Source organism: Notamacropus eugenii, chromosome 6 (genome assembly GCF_028372415.1).
Source record: "Notamacropus eugenii isolate mMacEug1 chromosome 6, mMacEug1.pri_v2, whole genome shotgun sequence".
Classification (NCBI taxonomy): Eukaryota; Metazoa; Chordata; class Mammalia; order Diprotodontia; family Macropodidae; genus Notamacropus; species Notamacropus eugenii.
In genome coordinates, this window is record NC_092877.1 from 368,069,434 (window position 1) to 368,087,227 (window position 17,794).

The 17,794-nt window shown below is 40.6% G+C and overlaps 1 protein-coding gene across 2 annotated transcripts; it reads left to right on the forward strand.

The window, feature by feature from the left end:
* Window positions 1-3,583: 3,583 nt before the first annotated feature.
* Window positions 3,584-17,119, forward strand: CCNL1 (cyclin L1). 2 transcript variants are annotated; one of them, XM_072618647.1, is made up of 11 exons: window positions 3,611-4,027; window positions 4,155-4,229; window positions 5,251-5,360; window positions 12,263-12,383; window positions 12,780-12,844; window positions 14,699-14,798; window positions 14,905-15,009; window positions 15,112-15,253; window positions 15,473-15,584; window positions 15,668-15,766; window positions 16,262-17,119. In XM_072618647.1, exons 1-11 carry the CDS (start codon window positions 3,671-3,673, stop codon window positions 16,608-16,610), a joined length of 1,635 nt encoding a protein of 544 aa, XP_072474748.1. In that variant the 5' UTR covers window positions 3,611-3,670; the 3' UTR covers window positions 16,611-17,119. The 2 variants fall into 2 exon arrangements, with proteins under 2 accessions (XP_072474750.1, XP_072474748.1); XM_072618649.1 differs by lacking the exons at window positions 14,699-14,798; window positions 14,905-15,009; window positions 15,112-15,253; ... (1 more) ...; window positions 15,668-15,766; window positions 16,262-17,119 and adding an exon at window positions 13,071-13,398 and having other exon boundaries at window positions 3,584-4,027.
* The last annotated feature ends 675 nt before the right edge of the window (window positions 17,120-17,794 follow it).

Below are 17,794 nucleotides of genomic sequence, written 5' to 3' on the forward strand. Positions count from 1 at the left end.
AATTTCAGTATCTGAAAATAAGGACGATTTTTGTTTTGAATCCCTGTGTGGTGACATGGTCCCTCTGTGACCCACTCTGAAGTCATGGGTCTTCTTTAACAGACTCTTTCTAGACAAATCCAAAAACTGTCTTTAACACTGGGGATTTGGGGGCTAGCCCCTACACTTTGACAGGTTAATGCCTTGGGCAGATGCCTTTCAGTTCCCTAAATTAGCCACATCAGGCTTGTTATTTCTGCGTATAAGATCATGATTCAAGTTCAGTTTTTCTGTTTAAACTTGCAGGTCATCTATATTAATCAAATTACCTGAATGATTGCCAAGTCTTCGCAGTGGTATAAGAACACATTCTATGAATCTACTACCTGTGGAAGGTTTCCATTGAAGGGGGTCTGAGCTAGTGCCGGGACCTAGGTAGATAAGTTATAAAGTAGGCAAAGTTTATGCTAACCCAGAAATCCCAATTCCTTCCAAAGCCTTGCCAACTTGAGGGAATGATTCCTATCCTGCCCAGTGGCTCACACTAGACTACATATAAACCATGAAAACTAAATTTAGTTTGTTTGTCTAGAACTGCTCCAATAAAGTTGCTTAAGTCAGCTACTAGTCTTCCTTGTTCCTTACTGCAACCCCCTCATAAACACTGCCTTTGTGAGTTCATGAATGAGCCCAAATTTAACTGACCAGTACTGACACCAAATACTATTAAACAGAGTATAAAGTAGCCCAGGAAATAATTTGGTTGAACCACTAATTGGTTCAAATGAACAAATGTTCATTATTGTCTTTTGGACTAAGTAAACTCTGAGGTCTATCCCAGCTCTAAAAACTCTATACTTCATTTTTTTCCTGTGATGCAACCTGTCAGCTTTCTATAATAAGCTTTAATCAATATATACGTATATATACACCACTCATGTCCTAGCCACTCCTCTAGAAACTACACCCAGACAACATACACAGTTATAGATTTCACTGCCCTTGGTGGTCTGTGCCACCCATCACTTATCTGGTCACCACAACTGTTTTAATGTGATGTTTGCTGTCCTAGACACACTGCACCTATGTGGATAGGTGGGGCATTCAGTCATTGCCTACCACTTGAAAAAATAAATAGAATAAAACAGTAGTGGCAGTGTTTTCTCTCCTAGAAGGGAAAGTGACCAGAGAAGCCTTTTTGAAACTGCATCATACTTTAGCATATTTCCTGTGAGAGAAGATAGGAAGGGTTGGATACACCAGGTATGCTGCTAAACTAGAGAAGAATGAAGTTTATGTAACAAGTTGATATTGAAATTTACTGGACAGAGGTGATATAAGATAACTGGGTAATGGACCCTGTACCCTTGGAGTTTATAGCCTACTTTGGAAGACTACATGTACAAATGTGAAATAGTTAAGTGGTCATGTGAAGTAATATTTGCCTAAGTGCCAAAGGAAGGATACAAATGTAATCCCATAACAGCAGGGCTGATAGGGACTTGAGGGTAACCAGGTCCAACCTGTACCTAAACAGGGCCTTCCTGTTTACAATATCCCCAACACATAATCCAGCCTCTGCTTAAAGCATCCTATAGAAAGGGATCCACAAACTGAAATAAAGCACAGAGGGCTGAGCTCCTTAGTACCTGACACAGAACAACTCACTTATCTTCAGCCTAGGTCTCCTCGTCAATAAAAGAAGCGCCTCCCCCAAAGGGTGGTTGCCAGGATCAGATAAGATACAACACAAAAGGTGCTTCTAGAGCTAAATAAATACCAGCTGTTACCATTATTACCTCCTGAGGCAACCCAAAGTTCCTTTCACATCAAAACTAAATATACCTCCTTGCAACTCCCATCCATTGCTCCTAATTCTGTTCACATGGGCCAAGAACAAATCTGAGGGTCCCTCTTCTAAGTGACAAGCTTGAAAATCTTTTACAAGCAAATACTCAGTTTCTTTAGCCAGTCCCCAAATGACATTATTATCTAGGCTCTTCACCAGGAATCCTGATTGCCCTCCACTCCTGATTTCTCCCATAATGAGGAGAGAATATGTTACTCTCACTTACCTAGGCCTGGATACTAGACTTCGCTTAGGGCAGCCTAAGGTGACATTTGCTTTTTTGGATGCCATATTACAATCTTTATTAGGATTAAACTTAAAAAATTCAAAGACCTTTTGCAGATGCTCCTCTATCCATACTTTTTCAATCTTGTGCTTAAGAAAGTACTGTTTTGAACCCAAGGTAAAGCTTCCTATTTGTGCATATTAAATTTTGTCTTATTAGTTATACCAATGTTTGTTCTAGCATGTTGAGGTTTTTTTGGATCCTAATTGTGTCATCCAACACATTACCTATCCCTCCTAACTTTGTTCCATCTACAAATTTGATACGTATGCCATATATATCTCTATCTAAATTAAGCAACACAGGGCAGGGCCAAGCATAGATCCCTGGGAACTCCACTAGAAGCATTTCTCCTAGTTGACTGACAGACGTATAACCACCGAGAACAAATTACTCCAGGTACAATCATTCCACTGGCTTTTACTCCACTTTAATGAAGTCATTTAACCTATAATATTCAATTGTGCCCACAGAAGAGCGATGAGACACTTTATCAAGTGGGTATCAACATCATGCAATTTAGTTAACTGTCCAAAGAAAGAGTAAAGAAGGTTAGGTGAGCACAAACCGTTTTCTATGCAGATTTTTTGTTTGGTTTTGGTGCTTCCTTTCCTAATCAATAACCATACTTTTAGTGTAATTTAGAATTTTGTTAGAAACTCACTGACTTTGTAAACTCCGTAAATGTTGACCTTTTTGGGGAAATAGGTACATTTGTCTTCCTCTGAGCCTTGTAAGATCTCTCAAAAACCACTGACATGAGCATAACCATCTCTCCCATCTTTCAAAAATCATCGAGGATGGTTTGGGAATCATATCTTTTCTTAAGCAGCTTATGAACGAAAAGAGGGGGGTGAGCATGAGATGATGTGCGGGCAGAGTGGACCGGACTTGTCCGCTGAAAAGGTGGGGGTCAAGAATGGGGCACGGCCGAGGTTCACCTGCGTGGCTGCAGGCTGCATAGACTGGGCTGCGCTGGGGGTGCAGGGGAGGCTGGGCATGGAATGAGTGGTTTGGAACACGCTGGATTGGAAGATGCCCGAGCCGGCTTTGAGCTGTCCCCTGGGCAGTCGGGGACAAGGTGACAACGATCGGCTGGGGTTTGGGGGAGCAGCGGACCCCCGGCTGCGTGACCGAAGACCTCCGGGGCCAGGGGGTTCAGGACCCCGGGCCTAAATGCGCGAGGGGAGGGCGCTCTTCGTTGTTCCGACGCAGCCCCGCGTTTTCCTCCTGCTCCAACGCGGGTCTGAGGGGTGGTCGGGAGGACAGCTGCACCCCAAGGCAACCCGCCGGCGCCCCGACAGGCCAGCGTGCTCCCGGGGCCCGCCGCCCCGGCCAGACGACCTCAAGGAGGCGGCGCCCTCCGGCCGGGAAGAGACGGTTGAACAGGGACTACTTTTCGCGGCGCGCGGTGACGTCACGGCGGAGGCGGCTGCAGGGCGTGACGCGTCCGGCACCTGGCAGCGGCGGGAGGAGCCGGAGCGGCCGCCGAGCACTCTGGTTATTCTCGCCGCGGGTTCCGGCTGCGTTGGGCGTGCGCGGTGCTCGCTGCGACGATGGCGTCCGGGCCTCACCCGATCCCGGCCGCGGCCTCGGCTTCCTCGGCCTCCTCCTCCTCGGCCCCCGCGGCCTCCTCCTCAGCCGCTTCCTCCTCGGCGGCCCCCGCGGCGGCGGCGGCCTCGGGCGGCCCGGCCTCGGCGGCCTCCGGCGGCGGCCCCGCGGCCGGGATCCTCATCGGCGACAGGCTCTACTCGGAGGTGTCGCTGACCATCGACCACTCGCTGATCCCGGAGGAGCGGCTGTCGCCCACGCCGTCCATGCAGGACGGCCTCGACCTGCCCAGCGAGACGGACTTGCGCATTCTGGGCTGCGAGCTCATCCAGGCCGCCGGCATCCTCCTTCGGCTGCCCCAGGTAGGGCCCCGGGGCCGGCGAGGGGTCGGGGGGAGGGGCGCGGCCGGCCCGGGCCGCACAAGATGGCGGCGGCGCTGGGGCCGGGCTCGTGGCTGACCCCGGCGCTTCCGCTCTCTCCCGACTGCAGGTGGCGATGGCGACGGGGCAGGTGCTCTTCCACCGCTTCTTCTACTCCAAGTCCTTCGTCAAACACAGCTTCGAGGTAAGGCCTCCGGCCGCCCTCCCCGCAGAACCCAGGGTTGAGGAAGCACCGGTCCGTCCTCGTGCTCCGAGCTGGGCACGAACTGGGCTGGGGAGCCCCGAGCTGGGCCCGAACAGGGTTGGGGAGCCCCGAGCTGGGCCCGAACTGGGCTGGGGAGCTCCGAGTTGGGCTGGGGAGTCCCGAGCTGGGCCCGAACAGGGCTGGGGAGCCCCGAACTGGGCTGGGGAGCCCCGAGCTGGGCTGGGGAGCCCCGAGCTGGGCCCGAACAGGGCTGGGGAGCCCCGAGCTGGGCCCGAACTGGGCTGGGGAGCTCCGAGTTGGGCTGGGGAGTCCCGAGCTGGGCCCGAACAGGGCTGGGGAGCCCCGAACTGGGCTGGGGAGCTCCGAGTTGGGCTGGGGAGTCCCGAGCTGGGCCCGAACTGGGCTGGGGAGCTCCGAGTTGGGCTGGGGAGCCCCGGGGAATCGTTCAAGGTCACTCAGGTAGCAAAGAGAGAGCTGGAATTGGGACCCAGGTCCTGAGAACCTACCCTTCCTTCTTCCCCAACATGCCCCTCGGCCCCAGCTGAGTTTAGGGCCACCGGCTGGGTAATTGTGTTAGGGGAGCGCCCTAACTTGTTGTACTTAGACCAAGAGTTCTTATTCTTAAGCTTTTCCCTGTCATCGACGCTTGTCAGCCCCAGTGATGTCCGTGGACCTCTTTTCAGAAAGATATTAAAGGTGTAAAATAAATTTTGTAGGCGTTCAAAAGAAACAAAGTTAGAAAGCTAATCCAAGTTCAGACTTCCCTGTACCCCCTTTTGGACCCCAGGCTTAGAACAGTAGAAAAATTGGGAAATAACATTTGACGTATAAGGTGGAAATAGCACTATTACTTTTGTTCCAGGAAAGATGGGAGGCCAGTTTTACTTTGTGAAATTTAAGCCCCTTATAAGGGAAAAGTTGGCCAGGTTTGCGTTACTTTTTTTCCGTCCTGTAGCCTAGTCTGTCTGTCTGATCTTTTTGGGGAATGGGTTCTTTTCAGATTGTTGCCATGGCTTGTATCAATCTCGCTTCCAAAATTGAAGAAGCACCTCGTAGAATAAGAGATGTGATAAATGTTTTTCACCATTTACGGCAGTTAAGAGGAAAAAGGTAAGATTGATCTCTTTGAAAATAACATCTGTACTGTGTACCGGTGCCATCAGGTTTAATTTTTTTTTTTTTAATACTCATTTCCCAGGACCTAAGGAAATTTTTAAAAAAAGCTGTTTAGGTAGTAAAAGTTCAAATGGATACTTACGGACCACAATGTAACACATAAGATTAAGTTGGAGAAATGGTAATAAAAAGTAGCTACTCATTGGTAACAGGTTTGTTCAGGCAGATTCACATACAGTTGACTGTAGTCTTGGGGGGGCCAGTTATGGCTTAAGAATTGAAAGGGTGTGGATTCTGCTCTGAGATGATCAGCACACCCTGTTCATTTGTTTGGAAGACAAAACTTTGCAAGTGTAAACAATGTAGTAAGTTAATTTTCAGCAAAGTTCTTTGTGTAGTTTATGTCTATCTCCCTGAAGTCTAGTTAATTCTTTATCAATTGAGGTTGGCTTTTGTTAGAATACTTCTCCACATTCAACTACGATATATCGCATAATACCGGATCTGAAAGGACTGCAGGATGATAAAGGTTGAAGTTGAAGTCAAAGGGATTTAACAGGTATTTTGTTCTGGTTAGATAGTCTCAGGAATGGGGTAGAAAATAATTCTTAAAAGTTTGGGTTGAATTATAGGGAGGCATGGGAATTGGATCTTACACGTTAAATTGCAGAGACTGAAACGAAAGGTTTTGTTGAATTTGCACAGTTCAGCCTAAGTTGTCTTTTTATGTGTTTATTTAAGGAAAAGCTTTTTTTTCCAGGCTGTCTTCATTTGTAGGTGAATTTAGTACACTCTAAGGATATTCTTGGAATAGTTTAGATCTTAAGCTTCATTCTTATGGAATGCTGATAATTGGTAGACAAACTTGTTATTGCTTTGAAAGGAAGTTACAAAAGGGTAGTTATCCTGAGGTGGTTCCTACTTTATTTGGCTGGGACTTGGGAGCTAGTTCCTGAATCAGTTACCCTTTTGTCATCCTTAGTCTTGGCTGAATCCAGAAGTTGGCAGTGGTGGGGCTCTTCTGAGTTCAACACAGAAATGTGGGACATTCCCCTAAATGAATAGTGTAATTAATAATAAATTATCTGGAATATTGCTATCATAAGGTATTTTTCCAAAAAACTACACATTCTATTTCTCTCTATTCTCCCCCCCAATCCTTTCCCCCCAACATCCAATGAAACCAATGAAAAACTTTTTTTAGAGAAGGAAATTTTTAAAATTTCAAACTCTGTGACATTAAAATAGTTGAAAATTGAATTTTCCAAATTAATGCTATATTATTCTGCCATTAATGTAGCCAGTTGTACATCTGTATAATGTGGATTCGTTTGAGTTCTATGACTTTTAAACATTTTCATAACCAAAAAAATGTATAACTTAGCTGAACTAATTTAGCTGATGAGTGGAAGTGGTTTGTTTACTTTAATCTTTGAACTATTAATTTTAATTCAGACTTATGTAATCACAACGAAGATGCATGAATTCTCTTTTCCTAGAAAACTTTTCTTAGACTTAATGGATATTTTAAAAAATAAGGCCAGAAATTAGACATTATAACTGTATAGAATTTCAGACTTAAATTATTCCCCACCTCAGTGTCATCAGTGTATGTTATTGGTATGGCTGAAGGAAAAAAAACCAGCAATACTTTCTTTTGTTATTAAAACACTGTTGATTCATTTTATAGTGAAATTACTTTTCTCCATGCAATCTGACAAGCGAATTTGCATGACATTTGAAAGAAATAACACAGAAATCTTTTTTTTTAAGCAAGCAGGATATAAAAGTTTCTATGCATTTTTACAAGTTTACAAGCATGTAACTTGTATGTGTTATTAACTTCAACTCTTTTTTCCCTTGCAACCGACTATACAGCGACCAGCTACATTTACCAAAGCCTGGGTGATGTGGAGTGGTACATAGAGATGAAGCTGTCGTCATGGCAACAGTGAGTGAAGTATCGAAAATCCCCAAGGAGAAGCCAGTGCTCTGAGAATAGGTCACTGGAATCGGGGACTAACAGGTTGGCCACTGGTGAACCATTTGGAAAAACTCCTGTTTCTTGTTAAAAGCTTTTGTCTTTGCTGTCCAAGTTGTTAGTATTGTAGGTTGGTTAAAAAAAAAAACAAAACATGTTTATATGCTGGGGAGATGGGGAACTCACGTAGCTTTTTAGGCCATTAGAAAAGGAATATTTCAGTAAATCATGTAAAATACATCATTGCTTAATTTTCCAAGGTTCAGCTTGTATGACACTTACATGAAATATTTCCTGATTCCCCATCCTCACCTCAAGTTGTTAGTGGTCTCTCCTTTAATTGTCCTGTGAAAGGTTTATTTCTGTCCATGTTACCTGCTCACCTTCCCCACCCCACTGCTGCCATCAGTTGGACAGAAGATCCTTGAGGGTAGGAACTGTTTCATTTCTGGTTTTGTGTCTCTGGGACCCTGGACATAGCTGCTAGTTAATAAATATAGATCTAATGACTCTACTTAGCACCATTTTGCTTTATAATGTGTTTCTAAAAAGGGACCTTAGCCATTTAGTTTTGGCATAATGTAACGAGCCCTGGATTTGGCATCAGAAATCTTGGGTCCAAATCTAGTCTGACCATCTGTGTTTCAGTTCCTGTGTGAACTGAGTTTCCTCATGTAAAGTGGGCATAGTACTTGATGTATTTATTATCCCACTGTTTGTGAGAAATGCTTGCTTTGTGGAAAAAAAAATTTATCAAGAAGTCCCATCTAACTCCCATTCTCAGGAAATTCAGTGGAGTCCTACACCAAAGGTAGGACTCCACAGTGCTTCAGGCTTCTAAGGCTTAGGATCTACCCATTCTTTAAAGATCATAATTTATAATGAATGACCTGTAAGTAGAAGGTTTTTACATTTCAAGAGGAATTTGCTTCCATACCCATAGCATATTCAGGAATATGAATTCAAGCTTTTTTGTATTCTTGAAGGTCGAAGTATTGGTGTGGAGCTAAGCCTATGTTTTGAGGTTGAGGGTCATGAGATGAGTGTACTTTTATGGGAGGAATTAACTAAGTAAGCCCAGCTAATGCTCTGGGATGACTGAAAAGATTTGTAATAATAGGTTTTAGAGTTGGAAGAGACCTTCAAGCTCCTCTGGTATAGGCTCTCACTTGGTGAATCTCTTCTGTAACAGCAGTGATCTGTGGCCCCTCCAGGCTCTACCTCATCCACTGGAAATTTATGACTTCTGAGGAGCCTTTTCTACTATTGGACACTATGAGGGAGTAAAGTTAAGATTGGTTTGCAGTTTGTACCCATTGATTCTAATTTGGTATCAGTCTGAGACTTAATATTTTGGTAACCACAAGTGAGAAATGGTCTAAAACTATTTTGATTAAAACAAACCTAGTATAATTTTCTTGTTCTTAAATCTTCCCGTAATACCTAATACCTTGTATAAAGTTCTTAATGACTAAACTGATTGGATTAATTAGGAAGACTTGCCCTGTTTTTCCTGGTTAGAACTAAAATTGGAAATGAGATAGGCAAATTTAGTTGCCTAATATGTTTTAAAAAAATAAGTAAATTAGTCATTCAAAAATGAAACTATAGACACTACACTTTGAAAATTACTCTTTGCAAATACTGTTTGAAATACTTGAAAATAGGCTTTTTAGTATATACTTATAGGCTGCTTTCTGCCTTTTGTCTCAAAGTGTTGGAAACTTGTGGGGGAATGAATAATTTCTCAGATTTCAGTCTATTTGACTGTTAAAATATTTGTCATTTATCAGTCTTAAATTTCTGTGGGAATTAATTTTAGATTTTAAGTCTTTTCTGCTTTGGAAAATGTAGTTTTTCAATGAGAAGCCACTTTTCATGAGGAAAGTTTGGTTATGGTTTCCAGAAAATTATTAATGGTCACAAATAGATGATTTATAGCTAACCTCAGCAAAAAAAAAAGATAATTGGTCTCTCTTTTTCTGAGAGGAGTGTGTATATTTAAATGATTTAGTCTGTAACACATCTCTGTCAGTGTCTCTTTCTGGTGGGGACACATTTCTTAAATTTGCCAAAGCATGTGCTGCAGTAAAATATCAATGCTCTGTCCTTCCCGTAAAGAAACTCTGGATGCTTGAAGTGATCCTCTAACCTAATCAAACTAGTGAATTGGGTGCTTTTCTAACAAAGAGGAAGGATTAAATGGAAACTTGATTAACTTGTTAACTTTTGGTTGGGATCCTGGTGGTGACAAAACATGATGAAATAAAGAATTCCTATAAGAAGGTTAAAAAAAACTAGCATCCAGCTTTATAGAGCCTATTGGGGTTAATGTGACCAACCAGAAGATTTAAGATGGCTATTCCATCAGAGCCCTGACTACTTAGGGAAGTGAGGAGTGACTCTGTGGGGCAGGTGTACTGACTCATCCTTACCTTCTTAACAAGTTTCAACTTCAGTAGCTAGGTTACTAACTAGCTAGCTAGCAGATTAGTTAGATTAGAAACAACAAAGGGCCTCCTGTTTTGGGGAAAACAACTAAAATTAAAAATATCCAATTAGCAAGGTGTCCTTTATCTTACCAGAGTCTGGCCCTATTCATTCAGTACTATGGAGAACCCTGTTTTTAAAATGCCTTATTTTTTTATATGGATGCAGATATTTTAGGGGACCAGTAATGTTATCTCTGACTCTTTATATTTTCCAGTACCAACTTAATAGGGCAGATTAATTTTGTAAGTGTTGTATAACAACATGAGACTGAATTTCTTGCTGCTACCACTATCCCCTAACCAAAAAGAAAAAAAATCTCAGTAGTAAAAAAAAGGTTTACTGTATGGCTTTGTTTTGAGCGTTAAATATATGGGAGTTTTTCCTATATGACCATGATGATGACTTTGTACTGCATTTCTTATTTTAAAGAAATGCTTGCCTAGAAGAATTCAGTACAACTGGGATGGTTCTCATCTGTGACCCAGTTTCACGATTCACACCAAGTCATCGCCAAATTTAATTTTCAGCATATGTAGGCTGAAGAGAGCTTGGACGATCTTTTCAATATCATGAAAATAAAAATTAAAGAGTTCAGGTATTGACACTTGTCACTTTTGATAAATTTATTACCAGTGAAATTTTCTCTTTATTCAAGATGTGACTAACGTACCTTTTTGTGATATTGAGCAAATTCGTTTGCTTGGCTGGGTTCAAGTTACCTAACCTTTGACGCGAAGGCATTGCATTCAGTCTTTGCTGATGTTCCTTCATGCTTCACACTTGAGTCTTGTGAAACTTGTGGGGTGGTAGAAAGAACACTGGATTTAAAGTCCAAGAACCTGAGTTGGAATTCTTCAACTGCTTGCTGTCAGACCATAGACAGTAATTGTCCTTCTCTGGGACTGAGTGCTGGATTAGATGACCTTGAATGAAGGTCTCTGCCAGTTGGAAATCTGTGGTACTGTCTGATAGGTAATAAGTATGTGGGCATTTTAAGCTCACAGCTTAGCAGGAAAACACTTTCCTTCCATGAATTGTGGTTGTGATCCCCCATTCTCTTGGTGAATGTCTTCCTTAATATGAGGAGACCAGCAGATGGCACATTGGCTTGGGTATGACCCATGTACTAGAACAGAAGGGTTCATACCATATCAGACCAAGAAATAGAATAGGTGTTCTATACCTGACCTTTTCAGTGTCATTATTCATGATGAAAGAACCAAAAAACTGAACATGCTTATGTTTTAATTGTGAGAATCATTTGCTAATATGGGAAAATGATTGCTTTTCCCTTTTGCCTGTTCTTAAATCAATGTCTTTAGTAGATGAACTGTGGTACTTCATGTACAGGATGTGTATTTAAAGCAGTGTTCAGTTAAACAAGAAAAGCTCTTTGACATTCAGGCCTTATCTTGTCAGCAGAAGCTGTTAAAGCATCAATAATCCTGTGGTAGAAAAAACTCAATCTTGAATGTGTAGTGATGGGGGAAAAATGCTTGATTCCCACTACTTGTGGTATCTTGTCTCTTTTTAAAAGCAAGTACACAAATAGGGAGGAACACCAGTTCTCTGGCATTTATGCATCTTCCTTTACCCAACATAAGAAAGCTTGGTGTTCTCCACTTCTGTTTGTATCATATCAAGTGACGTTCTATCTCACGCTTATTAAAATTTGGTTCAATTTAAAGAGTTACTTCTTGACTGGTTTTTGATGAATTTCCTAACAAATGGTCTGAATGCAGTCATTTACTCTCGACTTTTTCCTGATTCCTGTTAGTGATCATCTAGGCCCTCCGAGCCCACTTAAGTAGTGGGACTGATTGTTAACCGTTTATCTGCCGTTCATTCTGCATTAAGATCTCCACGTTAGGTGGGTTTGGAATTGATGTAGATCAGTGTGTTTTAATGTTACCACACGTTTGTGCTTTGCACTTTACAAAGCACGTTGATGGGTACTTGTTTAAATCTTTAAAACTATTGAAAATGTTTTGTTGGGAAGCTTATGAAAAGGAAACTTTTCAGAAAAAGATAATTTATATCAAATATTTTTAAGCTCTTATAAAGTCTCGAGTTGTTTACATTAGAATGAATTAATTGCTTTTGACATTGAGAAGCATTAAGTTTTTGTTTAGAAACATACAACCAGGGTGCATTTGTAAATGGATATTAAGATTATTTTCATTCTTAGAACATAAAGGAGTAAGTGATTTAAACAAAGTCACTTCTGGAACGAATGTAAATTCGATCTCTATGCTTGATTAGCCTAACTTGGACAGCACAAGATCAATGCTTTAACTTGTTCGCAGGAGTTTAAAAAGCTGGTTTCTGTTGCCAATAGTTGGTTGGAAGGGAAAATGGAGATGCCACAAATAAACTTGTTTGAATGTGCAAAACAGTTGTGATTTTATTTCTTACAAACTAGGACACCAAGCCCCCTGATCCTTGATCAGAACTACATAAACACCAAAAATCAAGTAATCAAGGCAGAGAGAAGGGTATTGAAGGAATTGGGATTTTGTGTTCATGTCAAGCATCCGCACAAGGTGAGTTACAGGAATGTATGTAATGAGTTTGTGTATCAGTTTGATTGTCAATAGGTTTTTATCATTGCTATGTAGGTGTTGAGATCTATTGAAGAAATGTGAGTGGTCAGTGTCTGAGCTTGTTTAGAAGTGATTGTGCTGCCAACTGACCAACATATCTCAGTTGCCTTTTCATAGACTAAATTGCAGTAGTGTCTACGGACAGTTGTAAAAGTTGTTTTGTAGTCATTCCTTTTTACTATGCAAATGAGGATAAATTAATTGGTTCCTAAAATGTTGACCTTGGCATTAATATTTTAGTTTACCAACTTGTGCACTCTGTCCCATTTGACTGAATTAAGTGGTAGAGCAGGACTCTCCCTGTGTAATTATTCTGTGTCTCTTCCTTCTCCCTAGATCATTGTTATGTATTTACAAGTCTTAGAATGTGAACGCAATCAAACCCTGGTTCAGACAGCCTGGTAAGTCATCCTTTGCACACTCTTTCCTAGCCAGGAAAACAGTAGCAGAAATAACGTAAGTTTTCTATTTTCAAAACAATGAGATGTAAGCTACTTTCAAAATGAGTTATTTTGGGCAAAAAGGTAAATAATGCTTATTTCTGCTTACTGTTTTCTTGGTTTGACTAATTACTTTTTATGGAGAACTCAATTTAACTTTGTTCTTTTTTCTACTCTTTAATTAAAGGGTAGTCCATGATGGTAAGTCATAGAACTCTGCCCTCTGCACCTCAGCCCATGACCTCAGGATGGCCTGATTGGCTGCCCTTCTCTCCAGCCAATCCAGTGCAAGCTCTCATCCGAGATTCACTGAAGTGGTCCATATCCATCTGGCAGCATCTTCTAGTTCTGTCGGGGTGTCAAAAGGATTTGTATATTTGTTTCTAGAAGTAACTATTCAACATGCATATGTATTTAATGTATACCTGTTACTATCAAAATGAACAGCTCATTTTTGATAGACTTGTTGTCCAGCCATTATGAATTAAATTGATTTTATTAGTAGTTTGACTAAATTGGATCATTAGTATGTACAGCATGCTAATACTGCCAAAGGAAACAACAGTGGGCGCCATTTTATCCTACAACTGTTAGCAGTTGGGCTATCAGATTTCAGATTTGCATTTCAGGCAATATGAAATTTAGAGAATTGTCAGGCCTTCTCTTGTTTTAAGGGAAGTCTTAATATTGCTTGGAGACACTTTAAGCAACACTTTTGAGATGCTGATTTTCTGCGCGGAGTGCTGGCTTATTTAAAGGTAAAATGGGTACTATTTTGGTGAATTGTTACAGTTGTTACTCTGCTGTCCTTTATTCTAAAACTTAATCGTGTACAGAAAATTATTGGCAGTAACAAGTCCTTTGCGAATGCAAGCAAAAATGACTTAATTCCTCATTATGTCCCATGCATCTGTTGGGCTTTCGTTGAGAATACTATTTTGTATACTGGTCTTATTAAATCTATATAAGTTACATTTGTTTTATGTCATTACATGAAATCAGATTTCATGGATCAGTTTTCTTAGCTAAATATTAAAGATGCTGATTCCACTTTAAGTTATGATAACTTGAAATAATTCACATATATTGTTTATAAACATTTTGTATGGAAGAGCACAAATGTCCAGTGTTTAGTTTTGAGTAATTGGAATACATTTTCAGTCTGTTTAATTGCTGCTTAAACATTGAAGATGTATTTGCTATTTGCTTTAAATCTAATCAAATTACTTTTATTAGGTTTGAAGTTAAAGATACTTTCCCAAGCAGCAAACTTAATTTTCTTCCTATTTGAGCTAAATAATCAGCAAAAACTTTGAGGAGTATATAAGTATTTTACCCTACCATTTTTCTGTGTTTTCTTCCGGAAAAAAATCTTGTGATTGTTTTGTACGTAAAACAGAATTACTAAAGTTCCTGACCTGCAGTTTGTTGGAAAGGGTTTATAGATTCTGAAACACAGTATGAAGAATTGTTAAAAACAAAGTTGTAAAACATTGCTTTTAAGGAAAGACTGTTATTTAACAAGTTTTCTCCAATCAAAAAGAACTAATATGCTTTTTTTCTTCTTTGTTGGGCAGGGAGGGGAAGTTTTTGGTTTTTTTACTTTTTTGTTTTTAAGCAGAGGGACAGAGTCTAATTGTTAAAAATTCTTATCTCTGGAATTTTAAGATAAGAATGCTCATGTTAGAAGCCTATATGACAAATATAACTAAAGAGAAGGAAAAAGAATAAAGTAGATTGAGTCTCCAACTAAGTTTAAATTCCAGAAGAAACATTTTGTTCACCCATAAAACTTAGAGTTATAATGTTTTCCAGGAATTACATGAATGACAGCCTTCGAACCAATGTTTTTGTTCGATTTCAACCAGAGACAATAGCATGTGCTTGTATCTACCTTGCAGCTAGAGCGCTTCAGGTGAGCATATCATGTGTGTCACACCTCTGACACCAAGTAGACCAAAGCACAAAAATAAGACAGTACCAAAATTCTGTCTAAACTCCTCTGTTAACTCGTTGTTTAGATTCCACTGCCAACTCGGCCTCATTGGTTTCTGCTCTTTGGTACCACAGAGGAAGACATTCAGGATATCTGCATAGAAACACTGAGACTCTATACCAGAAAAAAGGTAAGATGTCCTTGGTTGTCACCCTGCCACATAATTTTTGTGTGACATCCCACTTACTGTAATGTGACACTAGAAATTTTTGTTTCTCAATCCTTGCAATAGCCAAATTATGAACTGCTGGAAAAAGAAGTAGAAAAGAGGAAAGTAGCCCTCCAGGAAGCTAAATTAAAAGCAAAGGGATTGAATCCTGATGGAACTCCAGCCCTTTCAACACTGGGTGGCTTTTCTCCAGCTTCTAAACCATGTAAGATTTATCTTAATATTTTTTTAGTGTTTGTATAATTAGAGAGGAATCTTTAGTGATTATTAGCTTCATTCCTTTAACTATTTGTTAATACTTAAAACTATCTGGAACAAATTTTGTCAGTTAAGAAAATCAGAGCCATGTGGCACTCTTAGGAGCAGCATCCTTTGGCTTTCCTTTAATTATGATGTATTTTAACGTGAAATTTTTTTTTTAAAGCATCACCAAGAGAAGTAAAGCCAGAAGAAAAAACACCAATATCAGCCAACACAAAGACCATCAAAAAAGAGCCTGAAGACAGACCGCAGGCATCCAAGAGTCCTTACAATGGGTGAGTGTTAGTTAGGAGACAGATCTGTCGAGTGCCCAGGCTGGAGAGGACCACAAGCTGACCTTGTTTCCCCTTAATTTTAGGGTGAGGAAGGAGAGCAAGAGAAGTAGAAACAGTCGAAGTGCCAGCCGGTCAAGGTCACGTACAAGGTCACGATCTCGCTCTCATTCGCCAAGAAGACAGTGAGTATTCCTTTGGGGCCAGGAGAAATTGAGACCTTCAAATCTGAGTTACTGTAGCTAATTTGAGAGGATGAGGGAACCCTGGAGATGATGGAGTTATCATTGGGGTGTCCCTCCCCTTGGTATGTGCAGCCTTCTTTTTTAGAACCTTCTGTCCTCTTTTCTTTCTTGTTTTGCGAACAGGAACAACCTCTTATTAAATGACCAAGGAAGAATAATTAGAAAAGGGATTCATTGTCTTTTTAGAAAAGCTTATTGTATTAACTAGACCCCAAACAGCTTTAAAGGAGATTGGACAAAACCCGCACAGCCCGAGGACCACAGTGGACACTTAATGTGATCATCGTGAGACCTGCCAGCTCTTGGCTGCCTGGAATTTAGTCTAAACAGGAGTAGTGGAGTGGGGAAAGCTACACTTTGGGTGGGTTTGTGAATGGTGAATAATCACCTTTTTTCGTGAAAAGCCAAATCTAACCTCTCAAATTCTCCTTCCAGTTATAACAACAGGAGAAGTCGGTCTGGAACATACAGCTCAAGGTCGCGAAGTCGATCCCGCAGTCACAGCGAAAGTCCTCGGAGACATCACAACCACGGTTCTCCACACCTTAAAGCTAAGCATGCCAGGGAGGATTTAAAAAGCTCAAATAGACATGGTCATAAAAGAAAAAAATCCCGCTCACGATCTCAGAGCAAATCTCGGGATCATTCCGATGCTGCCAAGAAGCACAGACATGAACGGGGACATCACCGTGAGAGACGTGAGAGGTCGAGGTCCTTTGAGCGAGCACACAAAGGCAAGCACCATGGTGGTAATCGCTCGGGACATGGCAGACACAGGCGCTAATCCTTGTCTGGAGCCTGCATCATTCCTTAGTAGTTATGCCAATCTACATTATGGTGTATGGACTCTTAATGGAAATAGTAGAAACAAACTGATTAGGAATTGATTTATTAAAAGCCCTCTAGGTTTTTAGAAACATTGAGGACATTTTCTTTTGAAAGAACTATGTTAATTTTTTGCACATTAAAATGCCCTAGCAGTATCTAATTGAAAACCATGGTCAAGTTCAATTGTACCTATTATTATAGTTGTGTATTGTTTATCAATATAAGAACTGGAGAGTGGTCTTCTGTAAAAATGTATCTTATTTTTATACGGATAAATTGCAGACATTATACTATTTAAGTATGGTTATTTGTTTAAATGATGGTGGATACTTTCTTACACTGGTTTGTCTGCATGTGTAAAGATTTTTACAAGGAATAAAAATATAAATCTTGGGTTTTTTTTTTAAACTGCTTCTTCAAATATCTTATTTAAATAAATTATTAAACTGAAATTTGAACACTGAATAGTTAAGTAGTTGGACTGATTTCTAATGAGCATCTTTTGTTTTTGCTACTTGAAAACATCATGACTAAATGATCAAAATAAGTGATGTGCAAACTGTACCAGAATTTAATGTGTCATCGTTCTAGGCTTTTTATGACAGTTTGGAGCCAATTTTCTAACTTGCTGTGCTCTACTTTTACATAAAAAGGTTAGAGATTAGAGATCTTCTAGATAAATGACTTGATGGTGATGGGGCCATTTAGACTATCAGAACCTCTAATGACATGTTGGAATTGCTGCTAGATTAGGAGATAGGCTCTGATTCTGATCTATACATAAGAAAGATTGAGTAGCTGGAATTTGATGTCCCCTTATATCTCAGGCATTATCTTATTTGCATAGACACAGACTACGGACCCTTGTCGTGTCATGTGAGAGTCATAAGACCGAAGACTTGGATCCTAAGTACTAAAGTTACTCCTTGTCTCTTGAGTTTTCTCATGTAAAATATCCACTTCAGAGAAAGTCAGTCTTAAAACCCCTGTATGAATGCATGGTCTTGTCACTAAGTTCCTGGAATACATCTTGTCATTCAGTCCAGTCAGGTGTGTCCTCAATTCATAGTTTAGGAAGGAGGTTTCAGTGGGTTAGCTATGGAAATGGGATTTTAATGCAGATCTTACTTCTGTGCACAA

Excerpts from the sequence above, each read along its gene's own strand:
- CCNL1 (XM_072618647.1), top strand. The coding sequence starts at position 3,671 with ATGGCGTCCGGGCCTCACCCGATCCCGGCCGCGGCCTCGGCTTCCTCG. Across the intron at positions 15,585-15,667 it reads TCCAAGAGTCCTTACAATGG|GGTGAGGAAGGAGAGCAAGA; the intron begins GTGAGTGTTAGT and ends CCTTAATTTTAG. Across the intron at positions 15,767-16,261 it reads TCTCATTCGCCAAGAAGACA|TTATAACAACAGGAGAAGTC; the intron begins GTGAGTATTCCT and ends TTCTCCTTCCAG.